Raw genomic sequence first — 17,514 nt, forward strand, 5'->3', positions numbered from 1 at the left:
AAAAAAAATCTAGAACATATAACCAATATATTCAAATATTGGGAAGCTATCTTTGATTATATTATTAAATTAAAATTAGCGTCACGTATCAAGCATTGAAAAAAAATATTAATTATATGTAAATAATTTATAAGGCCTTCTAGAAAAGGATGAAATCAATTAAACTGGAAAGACATAGACCAAGCTTATGTTCATAATGAGCATCAAGCAATTAATTCTATTTTATTTGTAGTAAATTAAAAAAGATATTTTAGTATTAGTATAACCAATAATTTAATTTAGGAGGTAATGTAATATTTAAAATAAAAAATAAAAAACAATAATTACAATAAGTCAATACAAAAGTAAAAAATGTGGAGTATCACGTTCACACGACCAAGTCAAACATTGTAATTAAAGATTCTTTGAGGCAAATTAAAATATGGATATTGTCGGGTTATGAACATTTCAAACTTTGACTTCTTAAATAATTATTAATTTGGTAAATTGTATGAACACAGCAAATATAATATTATTAAAAAATCAAGATAGATTAACGTGTAATCAGGGCTATTTATTTATTTATTTTAAATTATCAGAGCTACAGACTGTAACAGTATTGAGTTTTTGTACTATTTAAAAAAATATATTTTATTTGTAATAATTTTAAAACCAATTATAACATTACTTAGAAATGAAAAATGCGTGTTGGAGTATTTTATTTAAATAATTCAAATGACAGAGAAGAAAATACCATTAGGATCAAACTTACAACCATATCCTTATAGTTTAAGGATCTCTACCTAAATTTAAATATTTAATTACTTTTGTTAATAAATTTAAATGTTTAATCTAAATAAATGTGTACAATAATATATAATTGAATGGTAGTATGTTCGTGCTCTCTAAGTGAATGCATTTAAGTATATAAAAGTGTCTCATATTCAATTCATTCAAAAGATACAATGTCAAATAGACTACTTCTTCCTCTCATTGTACTAATCCATGCAAACAAATAAACATTTTATGTTTCTAAGAAACGTAAGTGTTATGGAGTGAATATTGTCGAGCGAGCTGAGAAATAAAACCATATTTAGTTGGATACTAGTTGTTGAGGAGTGTTGGAAGGAGTTCCACATAGCAAATGTTACAATTAGAGTTCTTACCGAAGTACAACTCCGAGGGTATGAACATAGTGTCGAGGTTGTTATCACCAGAGAGACGAACTAAGAGAAGATATCAATCTCCACTAGCGCAGCCCCTGCAACCACAATGCACACACTCAATGACCTTCTCCTCCCTCAGGTGCTTGGGAACCCGGCACACACACGTTGTCGCAAAGTTGTGATCTCGGGGTTGTATGCATCTTAGACAGCACAAGCGTTCATAACCAGGCTGCACAACAGAAGCAGTTAAGTAAGACGTGACTGAACACTTCCAGGAATAGAATGTGGTGCAAGCTTACAAGCTACAACATTTGAGACTACTGATATTAGTCCATTCAAAATCATAGGATTTCATTCCCAACCCTTTCTGTTTCAAAGGGCACCTAGGTCCATTGCTGTGTGCCTTACTTTTATCTGTAATGTGTACTTGCCTCTATTTGTCTCAACTAATGAAGAAAGGGCCCAGGTTTTTCAAATTTCTGCCTAGGATGCCTATTTCTTTAGAATTCGTACAACCTATAGATCAAATCCTGTTCAAATAAGGTCGTGGGATTGGCTAGGATGCCTATTTTATTTAAAAAAAAAAAAAAAAAAAAAAAAAAAAACTGAGAACCCCCATTTCTCAAACTTTTCAGCTTCCCGTACTTCACTATATTATTTTTTCTTATACTCGGTTGGAGAGGAGAACGAAACATCCTGTATAAAGATGTAGAAACCTCTCCCTAGCAGACGTGTTTTAAAAATCTTGAGGGGAAACTCAAAAGGAAAAGCCCAAAGAAGACAATACTACTCACGGTGGACTTGGGATGTTACACTTTTAAATCGACTTATCTAACTTGCAACACTTCTTCCCAGAACTTAGGCTCAAGAGTTATTTGGTTACTTCATACTCACTTTTCTATAGCCACTTGCAAAATATTCTGTGCTAATCCCTATATGTAACATCTTTTTAATAAAGAAACCAACCAATTTCACCCCTAACCTATGTAAGCCAAAACTATCAAGCAAACGAGCAAAATGCATATCATGCCAAGCTGAAAAATTCACCGATCTGTGAAAAATTAATGATATAGATGAAACAATTTCGTCGTGCAGAGGAGTTCGACACAAAAATAGATTGTTTGGAGGTCAAAGACGAAGAAAGAATAAGCAGAAAATACATGGAGTCACATTTGAATCAGATAACATAGTAGAGGCAAAAACAAACCTTCTTCCATTTTGCAATTAAGTTACGATCTGCATAGCCTTGATCCAAACAGAATTCAAATAATTCCTTGGATATTTCCTTCCTTCGATGATAGAGGTCAAAGACATAGCGGCTTTTCTGATGCGCTATTTTGAATATAGGCCACAGCGTCTCACATTTTCTCTTACCATCATGTGTGTCATTCTCGGCTGCAATCATCAAAAGAGTAAACCAACATCAGAGTCATAAACCCCGGTGAGGAGAGTTGGTAACAAATTGAAGACAGACCTTCTCTCATCTTAGCTTGCAATTCTCGGAGAGTTGGTTCAATTAGCTCCCATCCCTCAGGATACTTGACACGGTTCGTCTTAATCTTGGGCATTTTTTCTGCAAATTTGGAACTAAAACACGACAATCAAATTTAAAATTATTCCAAATGGAACTCGTCCAACCAACAAGACATGCACAGAAGCTAGTTGAGTTACAGATATATCAAATGTACTAAGATTGAAACCGCAATAGAACTTTTAATCGGACTCCCATGTAGTTACAGGACAGTATAAAGCCCAGCTTATACTTAACTCAAACTCCTTTTTCGTTTTAATTCTATTTCTATATTGTTCATCCACATTATCGTACAAAATCCCCAAAAAGCCAAAAACCAGAAACCCCAAGGCAAAGGGGCTGAACCGAACAGAAGAAGAAAGGGAGTTACCTGGAAAATTTCCTCGTATGTGGGTGATCGAAGACTCGGTAAGGCAGGATCCGGAAGAATTTGAGAAAGAGCAAATGGACAGAGAGCGGATCGGAGCGCAGCTCAAAGGAGAAAACGTTTAAATCGAGGGAAAGAAAAAGAAATTTTTGAAATCTAAGCAAAGCTAGGGCAAAGTTGATGAGATTATGAGAGGAAGGTTCGAGAACGGTGGAGGCGGCGGTTCAACTGAACTACAGATATTTTTATTTTTATTCCAAATAACTCATTTAATATATTTTTTATTTGAAAAAAAAATTAATTCTAAATTTTTTATTAGTCGAATTGCTAGCAAATTACAATAACTTGAATATAATAATAGCACAAAAATTAAATAATTTAAATAATTTTGTAAATTAAGCTGAGCTAATGAACAATTTATAGTGAAGCAAATTGACCCTCCACATTCTGAGTTCGATCCATCCATGAAGCTTAATATATATATATATCTCACCCTAAGTTGGCATAAGATTTCCTGTATTCAGAGGCTACCAAGAGGATATGTTGATACATAATATTGAACTCAGAGACCTTTGATGAAGCCATGAAAATGGTAAGCATTGATACAAATATTCTCGACCAAATTTACATCATACGCTACAATATTAATTACAGCAAGGTCGGCCAGTTCTAAAACAGTTCGAACTCGAGGTGTTCTCCAGTGGACTTGCTTTCCAAAAACCTGAACTTGTTTTGTTGAGTAATCATGCTTGTAATATCCATATCACATGAGTCAGGAAGTTCTGGAGGGATTGCACAACGGATCAATGCCCAGTTTAGCCCCTCGAAGAACGGGTGCTGTTTGATTTCTGCAGCCCCTTTCTCTGTCCCGAATCGATTTTCGGGTTCTTTTACCAGCAGTCCTCGGATAAGATCTCTTGCTTGGAAACTAACGATCGGGCTGTCGGGAAAACTGAGGCTCTGAATGATTACATTGGTTAATGTTTCTTCATTGTTTGAACCCTTGAATGGGGTTCTACCATATAGAAGCTCATATAGAAAAACACCAAACGTCCACCAATCGACTGCAGCTCCGTGACCCTCTCCTTTAATGATCTCGGGAGCCAAATATTCGTGAGTGCCAACGAAGGAATTTGATCGTGCATCGGTGGGTTCGGCAATGAGCTGGGGCAATGACCTGAACTGTGTTGTGAGGTCAGGTTTTGACTTCCTTGCTTTGGCTGTAGCAGGTAAGAACCTGGGGCTGAAGCATGGGACTTGACATGATGGTCCAATGCAAAATGGCTCAACACAACTAGAATCTCTACCTGGAACTGAGGTTTTCACCAAGTCTGCATTGAAGGATGACGACTTCAGGAGCGTTGGACTGACCGTGCACCTAAACGACAGGTCAAAGTCGGTAAGCATTATGTGACCATCTTCCCTGACAAGAATGTTCTCAGGTTTTAAATCTCGATAAATAACGCCAAGCATGTGCAAGTACTCCAAAGCAAGGAGAACCTCAGCAACATAAAATCTGCAAAATGGTATAGACGAGCGGTTTTAGCCAAATTCTGTGACCGATCATCAATGCAATGAATATATATTCCAGATTAGCAACGAAAATTATAGTAATACGCATACAAGTACAGAATAAGTATACACGAGCAGCATTTGCCTCAAATTTGTATATTTTTCGTGTGCTTTTTGAGCCTATTTAATGTCAGCAAACAAGGTGCAGAAGGTGAAATCAAATATCATATAACCTTACCTTGCTGCGGGTTCAGGAAAAACTCTGCTTAGCTGCTTCTGCCTAAGAACATGAAGATCTCCTCCAGGACAATACTCCATGACGAGACATGATAAATTATCAGAAGTAAATTGAACATAAAGTGTTGGAAGGAAGGGATGATCTAGCATTCTAAGTATTTCTCTCTCAGTTTGCGCTCTCGGCATTTTCTTCCGTCTTGCTAGAAACTCATTGTCCATGACCTTGATGGCAAATAAGCAACTAGTGCCAGTTAGCTCAGCAAGATACACGGTTCCGATGTCCCCACAACCAAGCTTCTTTAAAAGATTGAAATGCCGCAAGCTGAGGACCCCATGCTCCAATTGTGCGCGGCGTATGGCTTCCCACCTAACGTCTTTCGACATATGAGGTCTGTTGCCATTACTGGATCCACGCCCATTGCTGTCATCGCTTATAATACTCGTCGTACTGCTACTGTAATCACCTTGACTACTTTTTGAGCTTTGAGAAAATTCGCCCTTATCTCGTGCCCTTGTATTTCTTTTTACTCTAACATCAGAAGCCTTACCATCCCCGTAGATGCCTGATTTGCTAATGCCTGATTTGCTAACGCCTGATTTCGAATTCGTCATGCTTACACCACTGTCAAGACCACTAAACTGGGATGCAGAGCCCTTCATTGAGTCTTTAGCTGCACCATTCAATGCACAGTGGCATCGCTCACATATCAACTTCCTATTGCTAGGATCCATATCATCATTGACTGCATTGTATGTGCTTGAACTACATGTTGGAGAACTAAAATCCTGTTTGACTTTCTTCTTAGCCAGCCCCTTGTTCCTAATAATGGGTTTAACCGAACGGGAGGCACTTCTAGATAACTTGGTAACCTTATTGCCACTACCCAACTTAGATGAAGATGCAGTTTGCAACCTACCTTTTCGACTTGCCTTGGACAATGCCGCTTTATCTGCTACCCTGCTTCCAGCAAGAATTTTCTTCTCCTTCTCTAAAACCTTGCCAATAGTGCAGGAAGATAACGATGGTGGGGTAACGGACTCCTCTTCCTTCTCCAGCTCTGCCCTTAATGTTTGAGATCCAACTTTCCTTGATGACGTGGTATTGATGTTTTGTTCCACAGTAACAACCTCGGTATAATTTTTTGTTTTGGCAACAGGCAACTGAAAGGAACGAGCACTTTCAACTGGAGATTTAACAGCAGATGCCTGGACATGCTCAAGTCTCTTCTCAAAGTTCAATTTCTTTTCCTCTTGAACCAGAGATATTTCAACCACGCGTGAAGAAGAGCCTGACTCAGTAGCATCAACCATAACTGAATTATACAATGTCTTGATCCGCCCCGCTTCGGAGATTCTTGAAGAGCTAGACAATTTTGATGCTCTCTTCATAGCAGCCATTTCAGACGCCTTCGAAACGCATAGTTCCCTAAGTGCTTGCTTCAGACTACCAGAATCGGAAGTACCAATACCTGGTGAGCGAGGTATGCCAACAGTGATCGGCTTCTTTAGTGTACTTTTTCTCAGTGCATTTACCTCTACTTGCGAATGACCTAAGCTCTTGGATGCATTTTTAATACTAATTGACTCAAAAATCTGATTGATATCATCTTCTAGAGATCCTTTGAATCCAATTTTCAATGCAGAAAGTTTTCGATCTTTATTTGATAAGAAATCTGAATGATGAGAACCTACCTTACTTTGAACAGGTTTGATTTCTTCCCTTGCTTCAACAATTTCACAAGTACCAGTTCCCATTACTAACTTCACTCGCTATACGGAAGCCCTTAGATAATGAGTCTCACACTCTTGAGCTGTTCTTTGCATCACTAGAACATTGATTATCCGCTCTTCCACTCGCCATAAGCTGCGACATTCAGGCCATCTAATCATCACAAAAACATCAAGATACGAATTAAGAGGAGACATGAAGAGATAAGAAATAACGGAAGTACAATTAACTGCCGACTGGGTAATGATTAGCATCCATTATTTCCATTATACCATTTGTCCCAATAGTCACTTGCATCGTCCAAGAAATGGTCGAAGACGCATTCATAAAACAGCTCAAGATTTAGAAACATCAATGAATCCCAGCAACAGATGACGAAAATATTAATCGCTTTCAAAAACGGATGGACCGAATAAACCACAAACCCACCACTCCAACTTCAAACCACCAAAATCCCATCTCAGATTCTACAGCAATACGTTAAAAGACATTGTAGAGTGATAAAAACGAACACAATTAACATAACAACAAAGGGACAGCAGGAAAATGGGATTTGACAAAAACAGCGAAAAAGAAACAGAAACCTCAGCATCCCGGAGCGAGAGCTCAAAAACATAGCTGGGATAGCAAAATCCAGAAAGAATTCCACAAGGAATCAAAATCAAAAGAAAAAAAAAAAAAGGAGGGAGAGTGAGATCAGAGACGGCATTTACCTGAGGCGAAGTGAATTGAAAGGGCGCAATGGAGGCCTGTGATAGGATTGTGAAGAATGCAAAGGAGATAAACGCATAAACACTTGGGAAAACCTAGTTTGGGGTCCGGAGCGGTGGGCGGAGAGAAGAAGGGAGAGACGGAGGTCTAGAGAGAGAAAGAGAGAGTAAAATAGTATCTTTGGGTTCAGAATTCTGAGACTGCCTCTGAGTACTTAGGAGAGATAAGGCCCCGCTTTGGCACCTTATGAGCACTGCCCACTGGGTTTAATGCAACACCCAAATATAATAAATTAATAATATTATCTTTTTTTAAAATACTTTAATATAATAATTTACAATTAAAATCTCAAATTTTCATTTTTTTTTTTAATTTATATTTTTTAATTATTGTGAGACATATAAATATATGGACATATATTAAGGGAATGAAGCATAGGATCCAATTTGAAAAATGATAAAATTAGAAGTAAGATGACAAGGAGGAGACAATTCACATTTTCTTCTTCTGACCACTTTTGGCTGCCTCCTATTTTTCTATTTCTCTCTATTTATTTTTTTTATTTCTCCATATTACTTTTATTTTTTAATTTTATATTCAATAAATTCTTTTACCTATTTAATATTTTGTGAAAATAACCAATCATATATGGGAAAACGTGAAGGTTTCAATATTTCAATACAAAAGTTAAAAAATTAAGTATATTTAACTTAAGTAGACGGTGAGATTCCACATCAATTGAAAAGAAAACATTTTGAATCATGGGCTAATTATGATGAGATGGCTGGGTGAGAAGAGAAGGAATTTTAGTTTTTATGGTTGATTTAGGTAGGTGAGTGAATTAATTATTATAAGATAGTTATAAATATGTTACGTGAAACAAAAACCCAATAATACAGAAAGAGATAGAAGAATAATGAGGCACAAGAAGCCATCGCTTTCAGATGCTATGACCACCATGAAAGAGATGGTTGTGAACTTGTCAGCTTCACCAACAAAAAAGTTTCAAACAGAGAGATGGGATGTCTCCCTCTTTTCAGTGTCTCTGCTTTGGTGCCGCCTTCCCACTGCCCGCCTCCCTTTATGACTCCGTTCAATACCCATTTGGTTTGGCATCAATGCTCTGTGCATATTCCCTACTGTCAGGTGGCTCCTTATGAGCGTCCACCTCTTTGCAAAGTTGCTTGGATTCAACCATCAGTCGAGACCTTTTTGAGCTAGGGGCTATCCAATCATACATAAATTTAAGCATAGATAAATTAAAGCAAGTTTCTTACAAGTTATGGGCTATCCAATCAGAGAGATGTTCTTAAGCTAGGGGTGAAAGAAAATGGACAAAACACTTCAAAACTTAGAATAGAGATATTGAAGAACATGCCATACAAGAGACATAAATTAGCCAGGAATTGGTAAACTGTGGATGCAAGAAGGATAAATTCACATAAAACTAAATGGGTCTATAACTATAACTGGTCATAATAGTTCATCCTATATCATAATTAAGTAGCCAAAAATCCAGGTCTTTAGATAGCAGTTTGAATGAATCCGCAAAATCTGGTTAATCAAAGAGACTGAAGCACATCTCCTGTATCATACAAGCAAGAAACAAATAAGGATATTGGTTAGAAGAATGAAACAAGTTTAATTAGGATTCTGAATGAATTTGTGATACTTACATCCTCCGACTCCTCTTCAACTTCTTTCTTGTCCTCTTTCACAGGCTCGGCAGCCACAGCAGCAGAAGCAGCGCCACCGCCGCCGGCAGCTACAGGAATAGCAGAACCAACAGAAGAGATTGATGCCATCTTCTCCCTTCCACTGGCTATGACCTCTGCTAAATCTTTGCCCTTAACTTGGGAAAGAAGCAACTCTATTCTTTCATCTTCAACCTCTATTCCAACTGCGTGTGTACGCCGATTAACAATTCAAATTTTCAATTTATGAACTGCATTTAAGGTAATCAACCAGACTAAACGCGAAATCCAAGTAATCTACTCTAATGAGTACGGAATCGAATCAAAACAAAACCCTAAATATCATACCAGAGCCGAGAATGGCGTTGATATCCTCAACGGAAGGGTGAGTATTTCCGCCCAAATCAGCCAACAAATACGCCGCAACTATCTTCATCTCTGAAAATCTCTAAAAAGAAAAGGAAGCTCGAATCAAACCGTGTTAAAACACTCTGCCAAATGGAACTAAAACATGAACAGAATGGATGAAGATGACGAAGAACATACCGGAGACGGAGGAGAAAACAATCGCACAAGACGAATGGTGGAATTGGAGAAAGAAACTAAGTTATACGAAAGAATTTTAAGGGGAAATTTGGAGCAATTTTCCTTATTCCCGGCTGTTCCATAATTTTGATTTCTCCATTCATTTGAAATATTTTCCAAATTTATCAAACTTGGAATTTTATTCCATTTTGGTCATTTATTATTCGTCCATATATTTTTCAATAAAATTTAAAATTAGGTTACCTCATTAGTCGTTATTCGTATTACTTTAAATATTTTCCAAATGATTTGTTTTTTAAAATTGGATTTTCATTTATATATTGTGTTTGGAATTTCCTTATATATTAAATTCAAATTTAGGTTAAAAAAATTACCTTAAAATATTTCAACTTTCCAACTTGGTTCTACTCTCTAAATTTTCCCACATATTTAAAAAACATCATATTTTGAACTATTTAAATTAAAAATATATATTTTTTTATTTGTAAACTTTAAAATTTTAATTTTTTATTTAAGGACATTTGTAAGATCATTTGTAATATAAAAATAGATTGTATAAATAATTCTAATGATGTATTTTGATATTAAATAAACAGTAACTTTAATAATATAAGGTTAAAATTGCTTCAATTATTATTATGATATATAGTTTAAATTGATTAAATTGAATTTTGATGGCTTCTCTCGTAAATAATTGAGAGGGGACACAAATTTGATTTATGTGTGCAATATTATAACACCATGCAAGTATTAAACAATTCCATATGATATGGTGGAATTTGATTGGATGGGTCGCAAATTATATTAATTATCTAAATACCATTTATATACAATGTTTTTATATTGGATTTTTAAAGGCGTTCTTATTATTACATTATAATATTTTAATGAATTAAATTAATAAATTAATAAAAATAGTTGTTCTTTTTACTTGGTCGGAAACATATTCTCTAAGTTTTTTATAACATCCTTAAATTTAAAAATAAAAAATAAAAATATATTTTTTTAAATTGAAATTTATTATTATTTAATGTGTTACAAAATTCTAGGATGACATAAAAGTGAGGGGTCGACTTCATATTTAGCTTTTTATAATCTAATGTTCCATTAATCACTATATGAATTAAAATTTTAAAACTTTTCTAAATAAATCAATTTAAATTTATTTTATATTTTTCTTTTTACTTATTAAATTTTTTCTAACAAAAATTTTATGGAAAAAAATTAGAATTTAAATTAATATTTACTCTAAATAAAAACGAAGCCGACGTGAAAAGGAAAAAAAAAAAAAGAAAAAAAAATGTGAGAAATGAAGATAATGTGGAGTATATTTATTTGTGTGGGTTGGTGAAGAGGCAAGGGGTGTGGTATAGAAATAAAACAGCCCATATTTGGGACAGCCAAGTGAGGGACTCACTAATGCCCCTTCAAATCATTCTTGCCGTGTTGATAAAAATCTATTAGATATAAAATTTAAAACGATTTGAGCATAGTTAGAACTGATTCAATATTATTTACTAGACTAAAAGACATTTCGTGCACTCAAAAGTGGAACACTTGATATCACTTCTTTATATGCTCTGTGCCACGGTCTTGCTTGGACAAGACATATTGTCTATGGCCACATGTCAGGATGTTTGTTTAGGACGTGGTGTCCATGGTTCCATGTCCATTCTAAATCTGTTGATATTTTTTGTTGTATCAATATACGGTTGTATGACTGTTCACTACAATGATCTCTACATCCACCAATGCTAAAATGTCCCAAAATGTATCACATGAGTATATGATTAGTCGACATTTCTCTATGTTGTGAAATAGTTTTAGAGTAAATAATGAAGAAACCATGTAGAGTATTGGGCCATTGAAATAAATGCAAAGCAAAGAGTGGAACACCCTCTCTAAATAGCCTTGCCTTAAAATCCAGGCTTTCTTTCTTCCATTGCAGCTCCTCCAGCTCTCCTACACTCTTTCAATGGAGGTTCAAACTCAGAGCTTCTCCACCGCCTTCGACCGTGTCCCAACCACCACCACTCCTCCATTTTCCTACTCCTTAAACCGCATGGGCCTCCCGTTTTCCTCACCCCGAATGGAAACGCTCCATTCCACGACCCCCGCCGGTTCCATTTCCGGCAATGATTCCACCTCCCTTCGAATTGCATTTCCCTCCACATCAAACGCCGGTGACTCCTTTCCTCCCTTCGCCGTACTGACGGAGCCGACGGCTGCCTTGAAACTGCAGAAGGTTTACAGGAGCTATCGTACTCGCCGGAGATTGGCTGATTCCGCCGTTGTGGCAGAAGAACTCTGGTAACACACATTTTAGCTTCTGGGTATTTGAGTTTTGTTGTTTTGATCGTGGAAAATGGTGTTTTTTTTTGTGATGTTGAAGGTGGAGAGCCTTAGACTATGCGAGACTGAATCACAGTACAATTTCTTTCTTCAATTTCTCTAAACCTGAAACTGCAGCTTCCCGATGGACCCGAATCATGTTAAATGCTTCCAAGGTATGAATCTAAGAGGAAGCCATGTTAGATGCTTCGGCTCAAATTTTTCTGAACATGTTTTGTTTTGTTTGAAGGTGGGTAAGGGACTGTCCAAAGATGGAAAAGCACAAAAGTTAGCCTTTCAGCATTGGATCGAAGCCGTAATTTACATCTCCATTATTCAATTCCCTTCTTTTTCCTCTCTCTTTTGCTAAACAATTTTGGGCTTTGCAGATTGATCCACGCCATCGCTATGGCCATAACTTGCATCTCTACTACGAACAATGGTGTCAAGGCGATGCTGGTCAGCCCTTTTTCTATTGGTCAGAAACAATTTCTCCATTAAATCTATTATCTCCTTTAAGGTTTCTTAAACGTGTTTACTAGGGAGAGGTTTTCACTCATTTCACTGTACAGGCTGGATGTAGGAGATGGAAAGGATTTAGAACTAAACGAGTGCCCGAGATCGAAACTCAGGCAGCAATGTATTGTGTATCTTGGACCGGTAAGTGGTTTCATTTATCATAATTTCATACAAGGTCAGCAATGATTGAGTAACACATTGATAATTCAAGGTTGTTTTCAGCAAGAGAGGGAACATTATGAATACATAATACTGCAAGGCAAGATTATCCACAAACAATCTGGGAAACTCTTGGACACAAACAAAGAATCATCACCTGGAGCGAAGTGGATATTTGTCATGTGCACTGCCAAGAAACTTTATGCTGGTGAAGTGAGAATTTCTCCGAATATTGTCTTCATGTTCTGTTTTTTTTTTCTAGCAATGGGATAATTAACAGTATATGAATGTGTTACAGAAGAAAAAGGGAATGTTCCATCACTCTAGCTTCTTGGCTGGGGGTGCTACATTAGCTGCTGGAAGGCTGGAAACTGAGGACGGAGTTCTTAAGGTAGTTGCTTGTAGTGTTCTAGTTGAAGTGACATAAGTCATTCACTCTAATGTCAGCTTCTAGGCATAAGAATCGAAACCTTTCTTAGAAATTCTCTCCATAGTAGACACGTTTTAAAATTGTGAGGCTAACGGTGATACGTAACTAGCTAAATATATACTAGTAGTGGGCTTGAACTGTTACAAATAGTATCAGAGCCGGACACTGGAAGGTGTGCCAGCGAGGACGCTAGCCTCCTAAAGAGGTGGATTGTGAGATCTCACGTTGGTTGGAGAGGGTAACAAAACATTCATCATAGAGAGCTGTGAAAACTTCTTCCAAATTGACAGTAATATGTAACGAGTTAAATTGAAAAATATCTGCTAGCAATGGACTTAAAAAGTGTGCTGATATTAATGGGTTTGTTGTTGTTTAGACTATATCAGCTTACAGTGGACATTATCGGCCAACTAACGCTAGTCTTGTCAGCTTTTTATCCTTTCTTCATGAGAATGGAGTAAATCTCGATGAAGTTAAGGTATTTTGTTACTACTGAGATCACCAAAATTGTTGGGATTATAAATCTGATCAACATTTCACCTCTCTGTTGTGTCTTAAGGTCTACAAGGCCAGCGATGATCCTGAAAGCTATGGCCATGAAGGTGGAAGCGATGAGAATTACATATCATCAAGCCGATTAGCTGAAGTTTCCAAAGCTGAAACCAAAACAGAATACCAAAGGACGTTATCCGGGGGTCTGCCGAGCCCGAGAGCCGAGCTCCGGACGAGTGCCATATTGGAGAGGATAAACTCCAAGAAAACAGCAAGATCATATCAATTGGGGCATCAGCTGTCACTGAAGTGGACAACGGGAGCTGGTCCGAGAATCGGCTGTGTAGCTGACTATCCTGTGGAACTTAGAGTACAAGCCTTGGAGTTTGTTAATCTATCTCCAACTGTTGGCTCTGCACAAGGTTCAAACTTTGAATCACCTGCTGTAAATTTCTGTTCTGAACTCTGCAATGGATGTCAGGATAATTCCTCTGGAAACTAAACTGATATTCCCCAGTTTTCCATGCTTTAATGTTTGATATTGAATCCTATGGACATTGTAATGCCTCTCCAACACTTATGCTGTCGAGATTTACATCTATAGTTTGGTTGAACAACACTTTTGAACAAAACCTGCATCTAATCGAGGTAGGATCACACAATCCACCTGCTTTTGGGTGTTAGGTGTCCACTTCTTTCAGGATTTAGTGTCCTAGCTGGTACACCGCCTACAGTATCCACCCCTTCGAGGCTTAGAGTCTTTGTTGGCACATTGCCTAATGTCCACCTCTCTTTGGGGCTCAGCATCTTTGTTGGTACAACACTCAGTGTCCACCCTCCATTAAGACTCAACGTCCTTGCTGACACACGACTCAGTGTCTGGCTCTGATATCATTTGTAACCGCTCATGGCTATGATGTACCTGTCTGACATATGCTCCATCGAGCTTGCCAATCAAGATGTCTATCCCTAGTGCAGAAAATGTGTGAACATTCTCGACGGTGGACAATTCAGGGCCGTCAAAATTCCCTTCTTCATGACATTGAAAGGCCCCAATTGCTTGGCCGTCCCTGAACAAATCCATCGCTAGCGAGCCTATGGAGACGGAAATCAACCCCGAAGTCGGCAAGGCACGACAACGCGGGCCGTCCCTTCGGCCAGGGCGTACAACCTCGCCCTCTCCACCATCGACGCCGTGCCCCTCCGTGTTTGCATCAATCAATTTTTAGTATTCGGATGAAAGTCCCACATTTACTAATTTAGAAAGTGATCTAGGGTTCATAATCAAGAATACTATCTTCATTGAATTATGTTTTTTTTTTGGGAAATCCAAATCAATGAACTGCTATTAATTCTTCTCAAATGGTTTAAACTTATGTCTTTACTTTTCTTTTGGTGCCACTCGGAGATCTCATCTATTTCTTATTAATAAATTTATGATCTTTTTTTTAAGTAGTAAAGGTAGAATTACTCTTTTCAATAATGCTCAACGGTAGCAACTAGCAACCGACACAAACAACATTGCATAAAATTTACTTGACTAAGTATCTAAGATACCAATCATAGAAAGTTAGAGGGACGAATCTCAGCCACATAAACCATTGTGTCGGTGTGTGTATTTTGGAACCACCGATAAAGAACATGGATTGGGATCATGTGACAGAAAAAAATCAAGAAAGCTAAGTCCTTTTACACAATAGACAATACGTATAGTATGCCAATATTGCTTCCCGTTGTTTTTTTATCCCATCTTTCTTCTTTCATAACACGTGAAACTTGGTCTATAATTGTGTGTGTATTCCAAAATCTATGAGTCCCATCTATTAGGGCATCGAACAAGATTTGATATCTACAATGATAAGATATATCATCACTATGTTTAAATTAGATATCTTCTATTACTTCTGTAGCATAAATTATTGCAAGTCTGGTCTATAAACTTTGTGTTTGATTAAGTCGTGAGGTTGACAACTTATTTATTAGCTAATCATAATATGAAAAGTTAATGGATTTGTTATATGCTCGACGCAACTCGATTAACCAGTTGATGCACCTCCAAAACACTATTTATACGATGCCATTGAACTGGTTTGAGCATGAAGTGAAACACAAGACCAACCTTGTCAATGGAGTCGACAAAACTCTTCCTTCCATTCTTCTCTCTCTTCTTCACTCTCTCTCTTCTCTCAGGTTGGAGATCAATGTGTCATGATGTTTCTAGCTTTGGATAATTAAAGCTTTTTGAATTTGAGTTGAAGAGCTGTGCATGTTTTTGTTTTTCAGGGCTAGGGTTAGCTCGTCATCACCATCATCAACATCGCCATCTTCAACTGAGCAAGCTCTTCGTGTTCGGGGATTTGTACGTCGACACGGGCAACACCAGTCCGTCTGATCCAAATTATCCAAAGACTCCATATGGGGTTACTTTTCCCGGGCATCCCGATGGACGTTTCTCAAATGGTCGTGTTTTGACCTAGGTAAATGATCATGCCTCACATCGCACTTTACGTTTGTGCGTAAATTGTGTTGTAACCTCTAATGAACATATGCAGCAAGAATTCTAGGCCTCAAATCTCCAATCCCATATAGAGTTGTGGAAAAGGAGGGAGTGGAAGGGGCAAAAGATGGCGTCAACTTTGCTTATGGTGGCACCGGTGTGTTCAAAACGGGGTATGATTTGCCAACAATGACCACACAAATTGACTTCCTACAACACCTTATTGCAAACTCTACGTTTACGCCTCAAGACATTAACTCCTCCTTTGCCCTTGTCTCCGTTTCTGGCAATGACTATTCTTATTACCTCTCCACAAATGGCTCGATTAAGGTAAAGAATAGGTTCATGCATCCCGTATATAGATATTTATTTATTTCATAAAGTTCTTTAGTTCATCTATGACATTAATACTTCTATGTCTATATAAAGAATTGTCTAGGACGTTGTGCTTCTTTGTTAAATTTGTGTTTGTGGGTGTTTGGGTGTAGGGCTTCATACCGCTCATCGTACGAGTTGTAAAGCAAATCGGAGTGAACTTGAAACGTATCCATAGCTTGGGAGTGAAGAAAATAAGTATAACAGCATTAGGGCCGCTGCAATGTGTGCCTGAAATCACATCCAGTTCTGATTTCAAGCACTGCAATTCAAGTCTAGCTCTGTTGGTTGATTTCCACAACCTTTTGTTACGACAAGCTGTGGACAAACTGAACAAGGAAACAAATGATGCTCCTTTCTTCATTCTTGATCTCCATGCTGCATTTTTATCTATAATCCAAAACAAAGGAGACCCTCAAGGTAAACCCGAAAAAACAAGACATTTTTCGATAAAAGGTTACCAACCAACGCTTCGAAAACATGAAACGAAAAACATGTTTACGTGTGTTAGGTAGAGATTTCTACACCCTTATAAGAATGTTTCATTCTACTCTCCAACCGATGTGGGGTTTCACAATCTACCTCTTTTTGGAGCTCAGTGTCCTAGTTGGCACAATTGTAACAATCCAAACCCAAACCCATGACAAACAGATAAACAAAAGTTAAACTCTCGTTCATACTCCTGCACTGAACTATTTCCTTGGTCTGTGCTTAAGAATTCATGTTGCTTCAAGGGTAATGAAAAATATCCAGAGGCTTATAAGCTATTTTAAAGAATGGATAGACTTGGACGGTTACAAGAGCGTCGTAAAGAAAACCGTAATTTTTTTGTCTTGTTTTATGGATGCAGGCAGCATAAAATTTGCAACCCCATTGCAGCCATGTTGCCATGGAACAAGCCGTGGGTATTATTGTGGGAGTGTGGATGAAGATGGGCAGAAGAAGTACGTATTATGCGAAGATCCTAACTCAGCCTTCTTTTGGGACGACGTGCACCCAACTCAACAGGGATGGATTGCGGCGCTTACCTTCTTGATCTCCGCTATGAAACAACATGTGTAGACCAAATGGGTCACCCTTTTATGTTCTCTACTACCTTTGCCTCGCTCAATTCCTGTATCTCTCTATGAATTTAATAAAGCTTCTGGCTAAAGGAAGCATTGTTGGACTCACTGTTGTGGATTGTGATGGCTAATAAGTTCGGTTAATTAATAACATCACTTAAAAGATAAATTAATA

The 17,514-nt window shown here is 37.5% G+C and overlaps 5 protein-coding genes across 7 annotated transcripts; 2 read left to right on the plus strand and 3 right to left on the minus strand.

Annotated features, from left to right (window-relative positions):
* Positions 1-981: 981 nt before the first annotated feature.
* LOC111477739 (protein BUD31 homolog 1) lies at positions 982-3,284 on the minus strand. 2 transcript variants are annotated; one of them, XM_023121618.1, is made up of 4 exons: positions 3,047-3,284; positions 2,620-2,732; positions 2,353-2,540; positions 982-1,374 (listed from the first exon to the last, which is right to left on the minus strand). In XM_023121618.1, the coding sequence occupies exons 2-4, from the start codon at positions 2,711-2,713 to the stop codon at positions 1,219-1,221; spliced, it is 438 nt and encodes a 145-aa protein (XP_022977386.1). In that variant the 5' UTR covers positions 2,714-2,732; positions 3,047-3,284; the 3' UTR covers positions 982-1,218. The 2 variants fall into 2 exon arrangements, with proteins under 2 accessions (XP_022977386.1, XP_022977387.1); XM_023121619.1 differs by having other exon boundaries at positions 2,620-2,718; positions 3,047-3,273.
* Positions 3,285-3,542: 258 nt separating this feature from the next.
* LOC111477737 (serine/threonine-protein kinase D6PKL1-like) lies at positions 3,543-7,461 on the minus strand. Its single transcript, XM_023121616.1, has 3 exons — positions 7,235-7,461; positions 4,794-6,674; positions 3,543-4,559 (listed from the first exon to the last, which is right to left on the minus strand). The coding sequence occupies exons 2-3, from the start codon at positions 6,545-6,547 to the stop codon at positions 3,713-3,715; spliced, it is 2,601 nt and encodes an 866-aa protein (XP_022977384.1). The 5' UTR covers positions 6,548-6,674; positions 7,235-7,461; the 3' UTR covers positions 3,543-3,712.
* Positions 7,462-8,467: 1,006 nt separating this feature from the next.
* Positions 8,468-9,595, minus strand: LOC111477740 (60S acidic ribosomal protein P2-like). 2 transcript variants are annotated; one of them, XM_023121622.1, is made up of 4 exons: positions 9,473-9,595; positions 9,275-9,364; positions 8,909-9,132; positions 8,468-8,817 (listed from the first exon to the last, which is right to left on the minus strand). In XM_023121622.1, exons 2-4 carry the CDS (start codon positions 9,360-9,362, stop codon positions 8,791-8,793), a joined length of 339 nt encoding a protein of 112 aa, XP_022977390.1. In that variant the 5' UTR covers positions 9,363-9,364; positions 9,473-9,595; the 3' UTR covers positions 8,468-8,790. The 2 variants fall into 2 exon arrangements, with proteins under 2 accessions (XP_022977390.1, XP_022977389.1); XM_023121621.1 differs by having other exon boundaries at positions 9,275-9,374.
* A 1,741-nt stretch (positions 9,596-11,336) lies between these two features.
* Positions 11,337-14,017, plus strand: LOC111477738 (IQ domain-containing protein IQM3-like). Its single transcript, XM_023121617.1, has 9 exons — positions 11,337-11,782; positions 11,865-11,979; positions 12,054-12,119; positions 12,193-12,281; positions 12,376-12,463; positions 12,545-12,694; positions 12,780-12,872; positions 13,288-13,389; positions 13,471-14,017. The coding sequence occupies exons 1-9, from the start codon at positions 11,448-11,450 to the stop codon at positions 13,903-13,905; spliced, it is 1,473 nt and encodes a 490-aa protein (XP_022977385.1). The 5' UTR covers positions 11,337-11,447; the 3' UTR covers positions 13,906-14,017.
* A 1,460-nt stretch (positions 14,018-15,477) lies between these two features.
* Positions 15,478-17,455, plus strand: LOC111478860 (GDSL esterase/lipase At5g03610-like). Its single transcript, XM_023123361.1, has 5 exons — positions 15,478-15,593; positions 15,687-15,878; positions 15,947-16,230; positions 16,389-16,695; positions 17,126-17,455. Exons 1-5 carry the CDS (start codon positions 15,530-15,532, stop codon positions 17,335-17,337), a joined length of 1,059 nt encoding a protein of 352 aa, XP_022979129.1. The 5' UTR covers positions 15,478-15,529; the 3' UTR covers positions 17,338-17,455.
* Positions 17,456-17,514: the final 59 nt, after the last annotated feature.

This window comes from Cucurbita maxima, unplaced genomic scaffold, assembly GCF_002738345.1.
Source record: "Cucurbita maxima cultivar Rimu unplaced genomic scaffold, Cmax_1.0 Cma_Scf00004, whole genome shotgun sequence".
NCBI classification, from domain to species: Eukaryota; Viridiplantae; Streptophyta; class Magnoliopsida; order Cucurbitales; family Cucurbitaceae; genus Cucurbita; species Cucurbita maxima.

Excerpts from the sequence above, each read along its gene's own strand:
- LOC111477738 (XM_023121617.1), top strand. The coding sequence starts at position 11,448 with ATGGAGGTTCAAACTCAGAGCTTCTCCACCGCCTTCGACCGTGTCCCA. Across the intron at positions 11,783-11,864 it reads GTTGTGGCAGAAGAACTCTG|GTGGAGAGCCTTAGACTATG; the intron begins GTAACACACATT and ends GTGATGTTGAAG. Across the intron at positions 11,980-12,053 it reads TCATGTTAAATGCTTCCAAG|GTGGGTAAGGGACTGTCCAA; the intron begins GTATGAATCTAA and ends TTTTGTTTGAAG.
- LOC111477740 (XM_023121622.1), bottom strand. The coding sequence starts at position 9,362 with ATGAAGATAGTTGCGGCGTATTTGTTGGCTGATTTGGGCGGAAATACT. Across the intron at positions 9,133-9,274 it reads CAACGCCATTCTCGGCTCTG|TTGGAATAGAGGTTGAAGAT; the intron begins GTATGATATTTA and ends GTACACACGCAG. Across the intron at positions 8,818-8,908 it reads TTGAAGAGGAGTCGGAGGAT|GAGATGTGCTTCAGTCTCTT; the intron begins GTAAGTATCACA and ends TGTATGATACAG.
- LOC111477737 (XM_023121616.1), bottom strand. The coding sequence starts at position 6,547 with ATGGGAACTGGTACTTGTGAAATTGTTGAAGCAAGGGAAGAAATCAAA. Across the intron at positions 4,560-4,793 it reads TTTCCTGAACCCGCAGCAAG|ATTTTATGTTGCTGAGGTTC; the intron begins GTAAGGTTATAT and ends ACCATTTTGCAG.
- LOC111477739 (XM_023121618.1), bottom strand. The coding sequence starts at position 2,713 with ATGCCCAAGATTAAGACGAACCGTGTCAAGTATCCTGAGGGATGGGAG. Across the intron at positions 2,541-2,619 it reads GCAAGCTAAGATGAGAGAAG|CCGAGAATGACACACATGAT; the intron begins GTCTGTCTTCAA and ends TGATGATTGCAG. Across the intron at positions 1,375-2,352 it reads TAATTGCAAAATGGAAGAAG|CCTGGTTATGAACGCTTGTG; the intron begins GTTTGTTTTTGC and ends TCTGTTGTGCAG.
- LOC111478860 (XM_023123361.1), top strand. The coding sequence starts at position 15,530 with ATGGAGTCGACAAAACTCTTCCTTCCATTCTTCTCTCTCTTCTTCACT. Across the intron at positions 15,879-15,946 it reads AAATGGTCGTGTTTTGACCT|CATATGCAGCAAGAATTCTA; the intron begins AGGTAAATGATC and ends ACCTCTAATGAA. Across the intron at positions 16,231-16,388 it reads CCACAAATGGCTCGATTAAG|GGCTTCATACCGCTCATCGT; the intron begins GTAAAGAATAGG and ends GTTTGGGTGTAG.